This window comes from Coturnix japonica, chromosome 4 (genome assembly GCF_001577835.2).
Source record: "Coturnix japonica isolate 7356 chromosome 4, Coturnix japonica 2.1, whole genome shotgun sequence".
Classification (NCBI taxonomy): Eukaryota; Metazoa; Chordata; class Aves; order Galliformes; family Phasianidae; genus Coturnix; species Coturnix japonica.
In genome coordinates this window covers 14744247-14761585 of record NC_029519.1, presented here as the reverse complement: position 1 = coordinate 14761585, position 17339 = coordinate 14744247, and the positions used below count along the sequence as shown (strand labels likewise).

The following is a 17339-nucleotide window of genomic DNA, read 5'->3' as shown; positions in this document are numbered from 1 at the left end:
ATGGCAAAGCACATTGTTGTTAAGCTCTTTGTCTCTAACCTTTTAAAAAGAAAGCGCTGCCATTAAGGTGAAATTTAAACACACAGAGAATTCATTATGCAAATAGTGCATACACCAGATGATCTGAAGGAAGACTGCACATTTCCATAGAAAACAAGTGTGAGTGTAGGAAAGCAGATGCTTCCTACCAACAGAGTGTACATACAGTTCTCAAGAGGACCAGAACAGCAATTTATTTTCAGAGTGCTGGAAGTATGCAAATTCCTACAGAATTAAATGTGAATTTGAAAGAAATGACATCTATTAAGGACAAGGCAACCCAAAGAGACAACTGGGAGCTTAATAATTTAATCAAGAACCTTAAGAGGCTCCTCTGTGTATCTAAAGTCGGTGACTCAAATGTCATCTCACTTTAGCAAGGACATAAGTGGTCCATTGAAAAGCATCACCTGACCACTTGACCTGTTCTTTGGTACAGTCTGTGATACAGCTGTGGTGTATGGTCAGAGCTAGGTTTGCTGTTTTTAACTTTCAGTAGTTCACTATAGGAAAGTCTGAGTGAGTTGGCTTCTGTCCTGACACACACGTTATCACCACAATTATTAATTAAATTCTTTCTGCTGGACATTTTTCTCCCTGGTCTAGATGGAACTAGATGGAATGAGATGGATGTTATTGAGGCTATAGCCTGAAGGCAGGGGAATGGTTCTGAGTGCAGTGGCATGATTTGCACAGGAGCTGTTACTGGTGAGCCATCAGCCAGCTGCTTGAACATGGGGAGTTTTTTCTCTCCTTTCTACAAAAGTCCGGTATTACTGGGGTGACAACGGGAGCACACAGGATGGCAGAACTCAGTTGCCAGCCAGCGCTGCCCCTGGCTTGTCCTCTTCATCTTTGCAGAGTCCAACAGCTCAGTTCAGCCTGCTGCTTTTCTGTCTCTTTACTGTTTCATTTAATGGCTCCATTCTCACACAGTGATAACCAGCTGCGGTCAGGAAGGTCAGGAGATGTTGGTTTAGTGGAAGTGCCGCATTGTATTTAGTACAAATTTTGACTAAAAATGTAAGGTCAAATATCTCCATTTAGATGCACTGGAAGTGACACGTTTTCAGTCCTTTTGAACTCTGTCAAAAGACAATAAAGGTCACTGAACATAATGAAGAAATTAAGCATTCATATATGACAAGGTTTGGTCATGGCTCTCATGGCAAGAAACCCCAGGAAAATGCCATCAGAGCCCCCTGTGCCAGCACAGTTCAGTAAATAGAATGAAAGGCTGGACTGTCTCACATGCTTCTCACACACCCCACAAACAATGAGTTTACTAGGTAGGTAGATATATTGTTACCTCATTGCAGAGCAGAAATTATTGAAGTGATAGCTAAAATGAGTATGGTCAGCAGGGAAACACTATGGACTCAAGGATGAGATTGCCAAGTAAGGTCATCTCCACTGGGAGGATACTCAGCCATATGGGTCACTCCAGTTGGGGCAGTGCCCACGTGTTTTAAAAATGCATCATATTTGTAAAGTCACAGGTGTGTAATATTTATGCTCCCTGTGGATTGGGCATAGAGGATTACAAAAATGTTCGTTCTCTGGCACATTTTCTGCTGGTTGAGAATCATCCCCTTTCTTACACTGAGTAACATGTAATTTTTTTCTTCATACAGGTTGTAATCCTTGGCAAACATTCCAGAGGATATCACTACATGCTAGCAAACCTGGTAAGAACTTTTCTTCATTACAAGTATAGCTAAGGTTGAGAGGGTAATATATTCTGTTCAGGTTGTGTCAACTTTAATCAGCAGCAGAGAAAATGCCTGAGTGAGTTCTTGGATTATGAGAAATGACTTCAGTAAATACTGGAACTGGTAGGTTGTAGTCATTTGTAGTCAATTATGGTCTGCGTTTTTATCTAAGCAGCTAATATCCTCTACTAATTTTAAAATAATGATTTAATTATGTGTTTTCCACTAATCTGTGTCCTCATAAATAAGACACTTGGTAACCATAATCTTCTATGTAACATATTTGAAATTTAGCAGTCTAGGAAAAATAATTGTAGGATATTTATGTATAAAATAAGTGATGAAAAGCTGCAAATTAAAACAGTAATTTCACAAAGTGAAATGGCCAGACTGTTCAGCCATTCGTTTTTATTGCAGAGTGAGAGTGTGGGCTGGTGACAGCATGTGTACTGACCTACCAGGATAAAACAAGACATTTCTTTCTGTACAAGGACCACTTCTGGAATCTAAAATTGTCTTTTAGGGGTGTATGTGATGACTTGGAAACTGAATCCACTAGAGTTCCTTAGAATAAGTGTCATATTGTAGTTGATCCTCGCAGAATCTAGTTTTGGTTTCCACATCTGCTGGGAGCATAAAAATGTTCTCACACTTTGAAGTTAGCAATCCCACTCAGTAGAATGTTCTCTGTATTCATGTTTTGATCTGATGGAAACAGAAAAGACAAACTTAAAAATACCCTTATTTAGCATGAGTACTGTACGACTTTAAAATGTGCTGTTTTGCTTTATAAGGATCAGTCGTGATCTGACTGATTAGACTGTAGAGTGTGCATAGAAATACACGAGTTCTTGCTCTGAGTTGCCTTTTAACATGTGTAAGCACTGCCATTCAGGTAAACATGACTGCAATCAAGTCACACTAATCAAAAAGACACCAATTTAATGCCACAGGTATAAATAACAAGAGAGTGGGAAGAAATCCTACCATTATGTTTGAAAGCAAAATGTTAAGTGGTGCTCTGACTGACGGCTGCCTAGCCAGGAGGTGCGTGCCTCGCCTCTGCAGAGCAGCATGGCTCTTCATTGGATTTCTGTTCTCAACACCGAAGCTTTGCACACTTTGCTCTTCAGATGGAAGTGAGATGTTGGACAGATTTGCACCAGCACAAGGAGAAGCAGAAGGGTTGTTTCCCTGCTGTTTTCTTTCTGACCAGTGGATATTACATGTGACACTGCCCATTGCAGAGATCTACATTTACAAATTCTGTTATCACAATCCCAACTGCTGTTGTGATCGTAATGGTCTCCACAGTAAAACGTTTTCAGCTAACAAGAATGAAATTCAGTGGTTTCTTTTGTGCCAAGCTTCTAGCAGGTAGAACTGAGACAAAGAAAAGGTGCTTTAGATGGCAATCATTTTTGTTTTTTTACATGTCCTCCCAGGGTTTTACAGACATTGTTTTGGAGAGGGTGATGCATGGAGGTGCCAATATTACTGGATTCCAGATAGTTAATAATGAAAACCCAATGGTTCAGCAGTTTCTACAACGCTGGGTGAGGCTCGATGAAAGAGAATTCCCGGAAGCCAAAAACTCACCATTGAAGGTATTTATTTTATTCTGTCAATGGTGGAGATTAAATGAGTTACTTTTAAACAATTAATTGTTAATTAACAATAGTATTAGTCTTCCAGTACATAGAGTGTTTGTATGAAAAATAAAATAATCAGCTATTTTCCAGAGCTACGTCACACTGTAAGGTAAGTGATGCTAGAAACTGCTCTCTAGTCCAGCCACCAAGAAAGATGGTCTGGCCAAACCCAAACTGTTAAACTACCTTAACATCTTTAAAAGGTGGCAACTCCCATTCTACCCATTGGTGGGTCCCATGGCATACCTGGGGGCTGCTGGCATACAGGCTGAGCTGCATCCCAACCATTCCAGGATGGTTCTGATCACCAAACAACTGCAGGCAGTTGAGTGTGACTGCCTTTACCCATGTCCTGGCAGAGTTTTGATCTCTAATCATATATAGACACAAATCAAATGTGCGCTCAGACAGGGTACAGGAAGCACTCCGCTGAATTTGCATTCAAGATGACTTGTAATAAACAGAGAGAAAAAAAAACACATAAGTGGTGCTAAGTACAGTAATATGTACATTGGGAGGTAAAGGGGCCTTTTTCACAGTGCATTTAAATGCAATGGGTTTAACAGATGTACAAGGGATAGTCTGTTCAGAGTGGCCCTAACTCAGAAGAAAGGACTGGACAGGACACTTCACTGCAGTCCCTTCCATCCCTGAGATCATGATTTCTTTGGAGAAGGAAGATTATCTCATGCCATCCCACGGCCTTACTGGCATTTCAGAGGAAGCAAGGAAAGGCAAACAGGGCTTGGCTCAGCATGTTGTTCCCTGTTGATTATGAACTACTTCCACTTTCTAAAGCTTCCTTGGAGCGAGACAGAAGTGAAGTGTTGCACTAACCTTAAAAGCTCTGAAAGGTAGGAAGTTAACCTGGGAAGATTTTGTTCCACTTGAAAGCAATTTACCTTGAGGGAAAAATTATTCTCTATCCTTAAAAAATAATCTAAAGTGCATCGTACAAATATAGAGAATGTATTACCTTCCCACAAATGTACCGCTCATTATAGAAATGTGCGCGGTATTTGTCAATCAGACAAAAAGCATACTTAAAAATTGATGTACAATATTTTTGATTAGGAAATAAAATTGCCTAGAGATTAAAGCCCTGATGTTTAATTTATTCCGTATTTTATCAGCCTTTCCCTTCCCTCTCTCTTTTTTTCTCTTTGCGTGCTCATGCATTTATAAGCAGAATTCAAATAAAGTAGAAAATTAGATAGCTCTCTTGGCATGACTTGGAAGGGATTGCATTAAGGTTACTGACAATCGACACGTTCTGATGAAAAAAAATTATGACTGTAAATTCTATGTAGCGCCAGATTGGACAGCTATTGCAAATTTATTTATCTTTAACATAAGAACAAATGCCTGATGAAATTAGTACCAGATCCTATATTGTTCTGTGAATGTGATATAATCTTTTTTAACTAACAAGTCAGTTAAGAGGAGAGAGTGAGCATTGCAAGATTACAGGAAGAGGTAAAAGTGGGTGGGATCAAAAAATGCCTGTACCCTGGCACAGTCAGAGCAGGAACACCACACACGCCAAATGAACATTTATAATCTGCTGTCATTTAAAACTCAATAAGAGAGGCTGCTGTATAACCTTCACAATGCTACCTTTGCACTCCTTTTTATCAAATATACTCCTCTTGATCTGCACATGCAGGAATGCCTTGTTCTGTGCAGACTTCCTAAGGCTTTTTATCAAGCTTGCATTAAGATGATGCACATTTCTAAGAAATACAGTCAACCAATCATGCTGTTCTGCCCTACAGGACATACAAAATAGTGGAAATAGGAAGGGTCACTTAGTTACAAGGGGTTTGAAATCTGTTTTAGACTGAGCACATTCAATTGCTCCCAGTGTGCACATATTGAAATAGTCTCACCTAAATTGCACAGACCCCTAAATTACAGGTGTGCAGACTGACAATGAAAACCAGCAATGTAATGTATAGAACCTTCCTTCCATTCTTGGAGGGAAGAACTTTCAGACAAGCACAGGAATGTGACAGAATTCTTTTTTTTTTTTTAAAGTGATTCTTTTGTAGGTGATACTAAATTTATAGCGCTGGGAGATGTCATCAGATACATGCATCAAGCAATGGATGAAGTTGACAGCAGCATGAACAATTCATTAAGGGCTCCCAGGGTTTTGTTGAGGACTTGTTGCTACACAAAGCTTATCACCTTCCTCAGATTTACAGTGGTGTGAGAGAAGGCAGATGGGCAATTACCAAGGAGATGTAATGCCTTACGTGTGTTTTATGATTGCTAGCTTGTATAGCTGTCTACTAAAAATGTTAACTGATCTATTCCTGGCCACAGATGCTACCTAATCACGACTGCGGTCCAAACAGAAATGATTTATGTAAACTTCAATTCAAAACCATCCTGGCAATCTTGTTGTGAAGAAAAAAATTACTTCAAGAAAGAAACAAATATCAGCTCTTGCTATCAGTAGCAGCAGGGGCCAGCATGAAACTGCCAGTTTTTGTAGTGACATCATTTAGATGAACAAGCTTCCAGTTAAACTTATACTTTATGCAAATATAAACTTGTTCTATTGTTTTAATCCTTATTATTTAATTTATTTGTATTATTTATTGTTATTATTTATTTTAATTTGTCACTTGAAATAAATTGAAGTGTTAAAAAAAAACAAAAAACAACAAAAAAAAACATCTGTGGCAAGAGAGACAGAGCAAGCAAAAGGATTTGTGAGCATGATTCTTATAAGAGTATATTAAAGATAGAAGGACAAGACCTGATGATAAACCTAGGGTGATTCTAAGATTGCAGTCTGTCATCATGTTTTATTTGTATCAATTTTAGTATACATCTGCCCTGACCCACGATGCAGTCCTAGTCATAGCAGAGGCTTTCCGTTACCTCCGAAGGCAACGTGTGGATGTCTCCAGGAGAGGTAGTGCTGGAGACTGCCTGGCCAACCCTGCAGTACCATGGAGCCAAGGAATTGATATAGAAAGAGCGCTGAAAATGGTAAGGGCATACATACTGCGGCTATTGGATGTGTATATTTCATAACATCAGCAACTCTACTGGGGCAGAACTACTCCATATACAATTTCTGCTCTCAAGAGAACAGCATCTGCTTCTCAGGACAAAACAAAAGATGTAGTAGATGTCAAACTTCCAGTAGGTTGTAAGTGAGGTTCATGTCATCTGCAACTGTTGTCCAAGATCATCCCAAAGTAGCACTGCCTGTTGGATCCCACTCCATTTGTCAGTCTCCTCCTCTGGTCAGGAAAAAAAACAATTCCTCCTATCTGCTCCATAACAGCAACTCAACTATATTTTTTCACGTCCTCCCAGAAGTATTCTTATGCCAGAAAAAGATGCAGTGTCACACTACAGTTGTCCTGCTGGCAAAAGGGAAACAGTCAGGCATTACCCTACTGCTTCCCTACAGCCTTGAAAGCTCTGCATGTCTGTATTTCTAAATCTAAGGCATCAGATAATCGACAGTTTACCTGAGTAGATCTGGGCAGTTATAAATAGTCAATTTGCGATTGCCTCTGCACGCTGCTACCAGACACATTCTGAGTCCTGGTGAGTCTTCCTGCCTCTCTGCAGCCAGGTTTTGAGAAGTGCTGAGTTTTCCCACCAAAGATAGAAACAAATTAAATTTGAAGTCAAAAGGTGTCAGACACACAGGGCTCACATCTCAATACAGCTTAGGATGAACCAGACCTAACAAGCTCTGCTGAGACGTACCCTGTGCTAGGGTAGTCAGACAGCTTCAAGCAAGTGCCAAAAGCAGGCACAACAGCTCACATCTGGTTGCAAATTATATGTCAACTACTCTACAAATGCTCAGTCCACAACTGATAAAACCTCTTTGGGATACATTTGGATTTCAAAGCCTCGTGCACATCTCTAGCTTTCTGGAGCCAGGAAAAGTTTACATATTCTTCCAGACCCGTGAAAACTTGAGCTACTAAAAGGGTTCGAATCCACTAAATAACAAAAAAACCCACACTATTCATGTATCGTTCTCAATTTGGCTCACTGGATAATTTGAGGCCAAAGGAATTTTAACTTTTTTATGTAGCTCTTCCCTTTCCATCATAAGAAGTCTAACTGTACCATTTCTAAAGCATAATGAACAGTTCAGCAACCAGCTCTGAACAACTTCAGGGACTGTGGTTTCACAGTTTCCCTTTGACAAGCTTTCCACCACAGATTTCTGTGACTTCTAATGCATTCTGCTGAATATGAAAGCTAATTTACCCCTACTGTAGTTTCAGACTGTTACCCCTTCTGCCTGAGATTAGAGCGTGCCAGTGTCAATAAGTGATAAATGGAAATACCTCACACTTTCATACAGGGAAATGAGAAAGATTTTTTTTCCTTTGAAACAAATTACTTCATACTTCCCTTTAAAGTGATTCATGTGAGTACGTAATGATAATGACTTACTGTCTATACACCCATCCATCCAGATTGAGACCAAAGCCCCATAAGCAGTAGAGACAATTGTCTGTGTTCATTCAAATACATTCATTCCTTTCTCCTACGCTGGGACTGATCTTAAAATAAAGCACTTCCCAGAATGAGCAACGACATGAAATTCTGGTCCATATCACAAATCACTCCGTGCCATATTGTGAGGGCTTTAATGCCATTGAATTGTTGCAGGTAGCTGGCTGATACTCCCTTCTACATCAGTGAACCTAGTGTGACTAAGCATGACAAAATCAGTCTTTCTTATATTTAACATGCATGCGGGGCTAATTTCACTCACTTACACTTAAATGCAACTCACTCTGCAGTGGTGAGTCACCAGCAGAGTACGAACTAACAAAGGATATGTATGGCTGAAACTGAGAAAACTGGGGCTTTTTTATTATGAAGAATACCACTGTCTGTGTCAGAATTGCTACAGGTCTCTTATACAGATAAAAACTGTGCTACAGCTAGTGAGTTCCTGCAAAATGTAGCAGAGGAAAACATAGAGTGAATCTATTATTAACATTTTTTTTCTATTTTTTGCCTTAAGGTGCAAGTTCAAGGAATGACAGGGAATATCCAATTTGATACTTATGGGCGGAGAACAAATTACACAATTGATGTGTATGAAATGAAAGCTTCTGGATCAAGAAAGGTCAGTTTCAAGAGATACATTCAGATTTCATATCTTCATAATATAATAATATCTTCATAATATATCTTAATATATCTCTTATACTATATATATATAATACAATATATATAATATATATTTTATATAATATATATTGTATATATTATAATATATAATATATCTTAATATAATATATTATATCATAATATATCAGATTTCATATCTTCATATCATGATATTCCAGCAAACTAATGAAACTCAGTAATGCTGCACAGCCACTGCAAAAACAAGACCCAGAGGAATTCCTGCCTTCTTGCTGTCTTCCCTATCCCAGGAACTTTGTTCTATTCTGTTTCTGAAACATATCACTCATCCTATTTAATATCTTCATTGGTTTCCATTTCAAGTTCAAACCCCACTTCTTCTATTAGAAACCACCTTGAGCTTTTATGCTGAGCATACTGCCTGCTGTCATGTCCCTGTGCTCAGCCCAACCTCCTAAATTCCTCTCCATCTTTCCCTTCTCCATAAGAGTCCTCAGAGCAATAGTGAAACTGGAATGAGTGCACTTTAAAAACCTCCTGAAATTAACAGAAAATAATTTGGGTAATGAGGATTTTCACTGCTTGTTCTCTTGTCTCCTAAATAAAGTATAGATGCTGGGTGGTGTGACTGCCTTTTATAAAAGCAATGTAGGGCAAATTTTCAAAAATAATTAGGTGGGCTGGTTCTCAGGGGTGTTGAGTGATGAGTCTGAGTAGATAAGATACATCATCCCCCTGTTTCCAGAGATCGTAGGTATCTAACGTGTTTAGTCACCAGTGCGACTCTGTAAACTCTTCTGCACCTGCTTGATAACAAAATACCTCTGGACACGACCCAACCACTCAGCTAGGTTTACAGCACAGATGTGTTACTGCCATGCTGTGCAAAAATATAAAAACTAGTGTAGTAATAGCATAGCAACAAACCCTGGCACCATGAAGGTCAGCGCAAGCCAGCTGACAAGCAGTCACCTCATACTCAAAGAGGGTTTTGTAATCCGCATTGAAGATTATACTGCTGTGCCTGCTTTGCTAACAGTGTCTGTGTGTCTGCTCTGAAGCTCGCTCAGGCACGTCTGCAGGTGCTGTCCTCACTGCCTGAACTGCAGCAGAATGCTGATAAAAAATTCAAAATGGAATAATTTGACTCAAAGTGCTTTGCAGTGTGTTTTCATGTCTTTAACACGTTCTTATGCTGGGGATACAGAGGAGTTTATTCCACAGGTACCGTAACAATGTGAATTTAGACACTGAGAATGTAGTAGGTATTTTCACTTTGATTTGGCTTGTATCTATTAAAGCTAATGCGATCCTGACTGTATGTTACAAAACCATGCTGTTTGACAGTTCTTGTTACCAGTACATGCACCAAAGTCCTTGTAAATATATGTAGTAAAGTTAAAAATATCCCTTTCTATAGGCTGGATATTGGAATGAATATGAAAGATTTGTGCCAACATTAGATCAGCTGCCTTCTAATGACACTTCATCTGTGGAGAACAGAACTATAGTAGTCACTACCATCCTGGTAAGTTTAATGTTCTTAGCGTGTTTGTGTTTAGGAAATAAGATGCACGGCTCCTGAGATGTGTTAAACACCTTGTCAGGAGTCTGGTGTTGAATACTGTGTTACTTCAAGTGACTGAAAAGTTCAGTATCTGCCAGAGATTTGCTGAGGGCTTGACACTGCAAGCTTCTATGAATATCCTTGAGTTTACTCACAGGATTCCCACTGAGCTCAATATTGTGCTTTCCTGCTTCTCAGACACTTGAATGCCATCAAATGCCTCTCATAAGTGAAGTTATGCATGTATGTGACTGCTGGCAGGATCTGGCCTTCCTGCTGTAGGGTCAAATCTTGTACCCCTCACTCAGGTACGGCTTCTGTAAACTCAACCCCTGTGGACTGAGGAAGGGTGGTACAATGAAGCCTATAGAGAACTGGAAATGCTCTAGCACTGGGATTAAAGCTATGTATACGCATGAAATTCCAAAGGAGTTATGCTCTTCATGTGTTTCATAAACAGCAATACCTGTGTCAGTCCCATTGCTTCTAGCAAATGTGTTCTGTGTAGTATTGTTTGTAACTTTTATGTCTGTTACGATTCTACAAAGCATGATCCAATTTTATGCTCTTTCCTGAAGCATTGTGTTTTATACTCCTATGAAGTTAGCAAGATAGAATCAGCATTTCTGCCAGAATTTTCCAAGAAGACTAAGGGAATTTAGTGGGGGGGTGGGTGGGGAGGGAATGCTGCTGAGGATTTTAGCCTAGCTTCCCTTAGGCTGCTTTGAAAATATCCCCACCAGAGCCCCATCCTTGGCCATGGGGGACTTAGCAAATAATTTTGCTGCTACAAGTGTTGGGTATGTTCTATAAACACTAGAAACTGAATTATTACTACAGTGATGCTATTTGACTGTCTACTAACCTAAAAATGAGGCCTAATCCTGTGGACAATGGTGCAACTTTGTTAAAGTGGAATAGTCCTGTTGTCTTCAATGGGTCCATACTAGGATTAAAATCTATAGTATGTTTGACTGTAGGATCGTGCCAAGGATTTTTAAAGTGTGAAAGTCTGCCTGCCTAATTTCTGTACCAAAGTAGGAAATATTGTAAATACTTGCCATTATTATAAGGATCGTAACAACTCTCATTTTGTGTGTTTTAAAGCTGTGTTTTACATTCATAGACTTTTGATCTTTACTTTTGTTTCAAAGGAATCACCATATGTAATGTATAAGAAAAACCATGAACAACTAGAAGGGAATGAGAGATATGAAGGATATTGTGTAGACTTAGCTTCTGAAATAGCAAAACATGTTGGAATAAAATACAAACTGTCAATTGTTGGAGATGGGAAATATGGAGCTAGGGACCCTGAGACTAAGATATGGAATGGCATGGTGGGTGAACTGGTCTATGGGGTAAGTTTTTCTTAACCTTCATTTTCATGTTCTTTATTATGAAAAGTTATGCTCGAAGTTAATAAACTGCAAAATAAAGATAATCTGTTTGAATACCGCTTTTAAAATTCTAAATATTTCTTTGTAATGCCATTTTTATAGCCTAGCTTTCTAATCATATCATTAAAAGAAAGTGTCACGTTTTTGTCACTGTTCTCTAAATCAGATTCCACCGAACGTTAAAATTTGCATTGGGAAAATTTCATGTTCCTTATCTACAGCAGATTTTCCAGTTTGCCATTCACTCACTGCTCTTGTTCTTGCCACATCTTCTTTTTCTCAAACAGTCCTATAAGTGATGGGCGCAGCCCCAAATATTAAAGGTGTGATCTTACGATGCTGAGCCTTGTTAGATGACTGAGGTCGGTTTTTGTTTGACCAGAGACAAAAGACTCAGCACCATGCTTGCTTTTTAGCATAAAAGGCAATACAGACCTGAAACCACCCACAATTTTTTCTCTTTAAAAATCGTGTCAGACACATGCAAAAAAAAATCTAATTCATTATATTCTTCTTTATATTTCTATATTGGGTGTATATTGCTTTCTTTAGTAAGAAGAAAAACAGTCTGGAATTGCCATTTTAGAAACCTCTTTGAAAATGCGAATTTTGGAATGCTGATACAATAAGCCAGATGGAAGGGGGAGAAAGTTGGCTTTGCAGAAAAGACTTTTTACAAGCTGATATTTCATCTTTGCTTTTTTTTTCCCCCCCAAATGCTAATGAGATGATTTGTGATTCCACCCAAATCCTCTTTACAGTTTATTTTTAACGAGCTTTCCTTTATTAAAAATATCTGTATTAAAAATAGCCCCTCAGAAGTGAATGTTTCCATTACATCCTTTTGTTCCCTTGATGAGTGTAGTTTCTAAAAGTCACCTCAAAATTCCCCTACGATAACATCATATCATCTCTTGCAAAATGTGTGGTGTGATAACTCTTTTCAAATGAATCGGTCTTTTTTAAAAGTAGTTGCTAGGTTTCCAGATTTTTTTCTCCTCTGGAGTCCTAATCCTTTATTCTATACTTCGTAGCCTATCTGACTTCAAATATTTTATGTGAATGACAATTATTTTTTGGTGTGGTATTAATGGGAAGGGGGGAAATTTATTGATGAATGTAAACAGGGCTCTGGATCCTGGGGTTGTATCTTTGCTTTCCTTTTGCATTGAAGTTTGACATTATCCAAATCTTTGAACATCAGTGCCTCAGTTCTGAGATTTGGGAAAACAGTATTTCCTTTCTTGGAGACTACAAGTATATTAAGAACATCTGAAGGAAAGGCTTAGTTTAGTTTCAAGCATAATTGCATTGCAATGAAAACCTAAACCCTCAGTTTCCCAGTGTGTGGTTCAAGAAATATCAAGAGTATTAGCCGTAATTGGGTCCTCTTGATATATTTGCAAGTGACAAGCAATGAAACAGTTTATTCACTTAAAAGAAAAATCATATCATACACTAAAGGCATGACAAAGAGAATCTAAAATTACTTCTAACAGCCAGGGCAAAAGGACCATCTATGCCAGAGGAAGAAAGGTGCAATATGGGCCACTGCTTCTGGGATGGGAGCCAAGTAGGATTAGCCTGTGCAGCTGCTGAGCAGTGCAAGATCCATCTGTATGAACGGCCACCTGAACCCAGCCTTAGCTTGGATAAGCAGGCTCCCTACTGCAGCCTCTTCTCTAGCTCCCTGGGATGAGCCTCACTCATAGCTTGCCTCCTGAGCATCAGACTGAGTCCTCTGGCCCAACCACGCCTCTCACCTGCCCACACCTGTGAAGCACAGTCTCATGGGTACTGTTGACTGTACTTTAAAAGAACCTCAAATCTGCCCATGGTGGTGATTTTCCACACAAAAAGGTCTGTTCTATTCAGTTCTGACACACTTTTCACCCATGCTTCCTCATTAAGGAAAATTTGAGGATTGTTTCCCTCCCTGACCCCCAGCAGCTCCTCCTTGCACACTGTGAGCTCAGTTACTGAAGCCTCTTAAACGCAATACTCAATTATTCAAAGGTCAGGTGCATCCCTTGAGGTTTGACTGCTGACCTAGGTTAATGTTGATGGCTCCGCGCTGCTGAGCAAGCTCCCATCCTGCTGAGCTGAGCAGCCAAGCTGGAGAGCTGTGCAGAAATCCACCTGGCTTTCTGCTAGCAGGGGAGCAGCCCCTGACCTCAGAGCCCCTCAGGCACTTTCCCAGTCCTGTTTGCCAACATCATGAGATACCCTTGGCCCTTTCCTCCAGCTGTTGAGAGAGGGCTGTGTACAGAACTCACAAGGATGTGCAAAAAGCCCTTTGAGGAGGAAGAGTACTCTAGAAGTGCTAATTATTAGGAGCAACTATCTCATTTACGTGCTGACTTCCCTTTATCTCTCCAGGGCTTAAAACTCTATTAGGGATCTAAAACTGTACACTTCCCCTAATGCCCTTGTGAGCCTTGTCTGCAAAATGACTTGTCATATTTGACTCTTCCAGATTCCATTTTGGGAAGACATGAGGGAGATTAGATTTTAAATGCCTTTGTTAGCATGTATAGAAGATAGACATGGGGGAATCAAAGGGGCCTGATTGGTTTTGGTACCAGTTACCCAGCAGCTGAACTGAGCTGTGGCAGAAAACAATCTTTTAGATTGCATTTGTCTCAAGTGTTTCATCTGTCAAACACAGAACATTCCTGGCCCAACAAGCACGCTGCTGCTGCCCACGCTGCTGGGAAGTCTTACCAAGTATTTTTTTAAACTGTGCTCTTACTTTGCATAGACTTATGCATGCAACCCTTTTCTTAAAGTGCTCTTAGCACAGCCATAGGAAGAGAATGGCTTGAAGCTTTAATGCCAAAACCCTAATTAACTGTAATTAATGTTTAGTTTGTGCCAGTTCTTTATTGCCGTTACACCTGCTTCCTGTGGGATGCAGCATGCAGCTGGGAAGGTGCAGCCAGGTCCTCACAGCCTGCAGAGCCTGTACAGGAGAGGTCTGAGTAGGAAGGATGTGGGGAAGGAGAGTAAGAATGTGGCAGTCCAGCACTGTGCAGGCTCAGGTGACCAGCGCAGTGCTGACGAGAGTGCAGGGCCATCCTGAGCTCAGCACCAATGGGAGTAACTAGGGCATCCCTGGAGCCACACATCACCTGGGACAAACACACCAAAATGCTTCCCAGACATTTCATCCCTCCCCTGTCCCCCATAGTACTTCAGGGCTGGCTGGAGGGCACAAAGGCCTCCTGTGCTGTCAGCCAGGTTGACCTCAGCTGGCCCTGCTTGGACCTTTTGGTGTTGCTTTGCACCAGGCTGTGTGAAAATCTGGCTGCAGTGCAAGACTTGTTCTTGGCAGCATCGAGGTGGCAGCCCCAGATGCAGGGAGTGCTGGCCAAGAAGGTGTCCCCAAATGGCTTTGCTTCATACCCAGAGCCCAGAGGTCCTGACAGAGATGACATAGCAGTGGGGCTTTTGATTTATTAGCAATTACTTGAAGTTGATAATAATGATAGTTCTATAAAAATTTGACTTTGGGGATGAAAACTGGTCAATTTTTTATAAATCCAAAAATGTCATTTTAGGCAGACCTAAAATGGGACCACTTTATCCCACTCCTGTGCAAACCTAAAACTTACCTTACACATGAGCTGTATTCCCCATTAAGATCTATGGTACATGTATATTAAGAGAGCTAAATTACATGTTAAGATGTGAATTATTCTCATCTCGCTAGACGAATTACCACCCCGTCCCAGCACATCCTGGTGCAGCTCACCCCAGCTCCATAGCCTGTTCAGACAGACACCTGCCTTCCAGGTAGTCACAGCAGCTAAACCTTTCTGCATTTGTGAGTGAGCCACTCTTTAAATCCAACCAACAAGGCAGGTGCTGCCCTTCCTAGTCATTGCTAACGAGCTGCCCTCTGCCAGCACCACCGCAGCCGCCCCTCCAGGAGCAGGGCTTTGTGCGGGGGGCTCTGCGCCTGCCTGCCGCCAGCCCCTGGCACTGCTCTCCTCTCTGCAGGCTTTGATTCCTTCCCCTCTCAAAGAACGCTGCTGTTCTGCTTTCACTGTGCCACCAGGGAAAGCTCCCTCCCCGGGCCTGGTGCTTTCACATCGCTGAGGCTAATTGAGAGTAGGCTGAACACGTCTTTTAATTGTAGCTACAAATGCTCTGGGAGTGGAAAGAGCGGACAGACCTTACAGCCCTTAAAGCTCCCCTCAGGTGACAGAAAGTCTTTGTAAGAACCTTTCAATATGTAAAACAGCACCAAAGAACGAAGCTGGGATGTAAAGCTGGGGCAGTGCCCAGTAGCAATGCCTCCGCAGTTGTCAAAGTGAGGCTGCCCGCTCCTGCCCCTGCCCAGCTGGGCCCACAGCATGAGCACTCTGCCTCTCACAGCAGCAGCAAGACCATGACTGCCATGGGAGACCTTGGGTGTAGGAGCTGGGGGAAGGCTGATGACACTCTTCATAGCATCCTTGCTGGTTTCACCAGGGTAAGGACCACACAGCATGGCTCTCAGCTCCAGCTGCACCACACCAGGCGAGAGGCACAGGCTGAAAGCAGACCTGCCTCCACTTCTCTGTTTGCAGAAGACAACCGTAGTACCTCAAGAGGAACATTGTGCATCCAAATTAGACCTGTTTTGGACAAGGAATGCACTTAATGTCGACAAACTACAGTAGGCAAGGCCAACTGCAGTTTTAACACTGTAAAATGAATTTCTTCATGGCTTGGCTAATGTACAGTGCAGCTTCAATGCAGTGTGTTGCTGCACTGATCTCAGATGTTGTTTCTAAATGAGTTTGAGCAAGTGTGTTAGAAACACAGTGCCCTCCTGGCCTGGCCTCCCAGCACACCCTGAGATCCGGGTCCACTGACAAGGTAGCTATCAGGAACCACAGGTGAGGTGTTGCTCTGTCTGACATCCTGCACTGACAGTCTTATGCTGCGCAGTCAGCCGTCTTCCCAGCACATCTCATCTCAGAAGCATTTAGCACCTCTGGAGTGCATGGGGGTTTGGCTCTCAATGGAAATTGGGCAGTGAGCACCAGGCACAGTGTTCCTCAGTTTTGGTGTGTGCAGCCAGCACCAAGTTTCTTGGAAAGCATCACACTAGTGAAGGAATTCTTCCATTCTACAGGCATGAGCAACCAGTAACATGTACCAGCAGGAGCCTGCCTCCTATCTCTTCCTACGTCTAGTGCTTGTCTTTGAAGATAGAGAAACTCATCGTTAGGGCTTTAAGCAGATTTCCACCCCACCTTTTGGATTACAGAGGTGGAACATCTTATCACTTTTCTTTCTCTGCACGGAGGGATTTTTCCATTTAGTATTTTTCTCCCTTCCCTTAAGAGCCTTGAGATATGCAGCCCCCTGGAGTCAGCTTTGAGCAGAGTGGGCAGCGCTCCGTGCTACATGTCCTCCCTAAATCCGTCCTCCCACACTGGTAGGCAGAGACAGAACAAGCCTCAGAGGAATCCATGACATTTCTCTCCCAGCTTAAATGCAGTGAGGATGATGTTTGAAACGCCATTAGTCATGAGTGATTAGCAAAGCTCAGTTGTTGAGGTTCTTAACTGCCCCCCCTCCAGCTCCACACAGGGAAGGGCATGTTTGCCGTTCTGTTGTGTTATTTTTAATCTAGTTCAATTTTTATGGGTTCTGCTTATCTGCAGCCATAATAAGAAGAGAGATTCACAACCGTGCTGCTGTTATTAATGATCTGTGGGGGCGCTTAGAGCTCTTCACAAGCTCTCCATTTCTAATATTATATATCTAGATAAATAGGAAGTGAGTGCTCTTATTTCAACTTCTCTGGTGTAACTAATAGTTG

General features: G+C 41.3%; 1 protein-coding gene across 9 annotated transcripts in view; it reads left to right on the top strand.

The window, feature by feature from the left end:
- The window catches only part of GRIA3 (glutamate ionotropic receptor AMPA type subunit 3), a 146931-nt gene that overhangs the window by 90989 nt on the left and 38603 nt on the right, over positions 1 to 17339 (top strand). For all 9 annotated transcript variants that reach the window (XR_001554693.2, XM_015860745.2, XM_015860743.2 and 6 more), the window contains 6 exons: positions 1674 to 1727; positions 3197 to 3358; positions 6239 to 6406; positions 8427 to 8531; positions 9975 to 10082; positions 11276 to 11482. Coding sequence is in view for 8 of the 9 variants with exons in the window: in XM_015860745.2 (XP_015716231.1) it covers positions 1674 to 1727; positions 3197 to 3358; positions 6239 to 6406; positions 8427 to 8531; positions 9975 to 10082; positions 11276 to 11482 (804 nt within the window). In the remaining variant the exon portion in view is untranslated. The remainder of the gene's footprint in view (positions 1 to 1673; positions 1728 to 3196; positions 3359 to 6238; positions 6407 to 8426; positions 8532 to 9974; positions 10083 to 11275; positions 11483 to 17339) is intronic.